General features: G+C 45.1%; 1 protein-coding gene across 1 annotated transcript in view; it reads right to left on the bottom strand.

Moving 5' to 3' along the window:
• The window catches only part of SEC31B (SEC31 homolog B (S. cerevisiae)), a 31854-nt gene that overhangs the window by 25634 nt on the left and 5029 nt on the right, over window positions 1-1191 (bottom strand). Inside the window, exon 5 of the mRNA XM_009322396.1 lies at window positions 170-310. Coding sequence (XP_009320671.1) covers window positions 170-310 — 141 coding nt within the window. The remainder of the gene's footprint in view (window positions 1-169; window positions 311-1191) is intronic.

Below are 1191 nucleotides of genomic sequence, written 5' to 3' on the forward strand. Positions count from 1 at the left end.
GGGGAGGGGGGGGGAAAGAGAGAGGTGCTTTGAGGCTACAGCTCCACGAGAACCAGTCCCAACAGCTCCCACAATAAAAACACTTGATACCAAGAGCCTGTGCCACTGCTTTGCAGTCACGTGTGGCATGTTGTAAGCTCATTAGAATCACAGCCTTTCCTCCACTCACCCTGTTGCTGTGGTCACTGACTTTGATGATAGGCTCATTCTTCCTGAGGTCCCAAACCACAGCCTTGCCACTGGGGTGAGCGGAGGACAGGATATGCTGCACCTGCTGATTCCAGGACACCACACTGATGTCTTCATGAGGCTGCCAAGACAGGAAAGGCCACACATTCATTATCCCCCTGTTGAGGGAACACTAATCACAGGATTCTGTCACTAGCGTAACTAAGGGATTTGATGATTATATAGATTCCTCTCTTCAATCTCTGATCAGCTAACTGGAAATAGCAGCAGCACTGACCAGAAAGACTAGGGAGCATGGAAAGCCCTTTACTCACACAGTATAGTGGACAGTCAAATTCTATGGGGGAATGTCACCTGGAAAAGCACCTTTGCATTTTGGAAGCAGGTACTGGATTCTGCATTGGCCAAATGTGTTATAAATTAGTCCAGAGAGAACTGCGGCTGAGAGAACATAGATGCTTCTACCCTGACTCCTGGGATGAACTTAAATGGAAAGATGACCTTGTGCAACATTTCAGGAGTGCAATGAGATGGAAAATGATGAAGCATTCAAGGCTAATTGTCATTACTGTATCTACTGCAATGCAGGAGATAGGCAAGGAAACAAATAGGAGGCTTATTGCAGGAAAAGCTTGGCCTGCTTTTAGGCAAGTTTACTATGATTTTTCCACTTTCAGGAGTTGATTGCCCTGAATAACATAATCAGTATCAGAAGATCAGAAGCTTCTTCCTCTTCAGACTCAGGAAACATTATCTGGGAGTAATAGCCAAGATGCATTAAATGGCTCACTCGCTCTGTTAGGGATATTACTTTCATGAGATATGAAAAGCTTCAGCTGAAGCATGAAATAAATTCATTCCTCAGAGAAGGTCCAATAAACCTTAATCCATGACACATGCCCCAGCTGGATCACAAGATAACATGGTCAGTTACTTGATTCAAATCCACAAAGAGCTTACCCATCCAGGCAAAGTGCATCCTTCCAGAGCTTGCCAGCCTAC

The sequence above is a fragment of the Pygoscelis adeliae genome, unplaced genomic scaffold, assembly GCF_000699105.1.
Source record: "Pygoscelis adeliae isolate BGI_AS28 unplaced genomic scaffold, ASM69910v1 Scaffold244, whole genome shotgun sequence".
Taxonomy (NCBI): Eukaryota; Metazoa; Chordata; class Aves; order Sphenisciformes; family Spheniscidae; genus Pygoscelis; species Pygoscelis adeliae.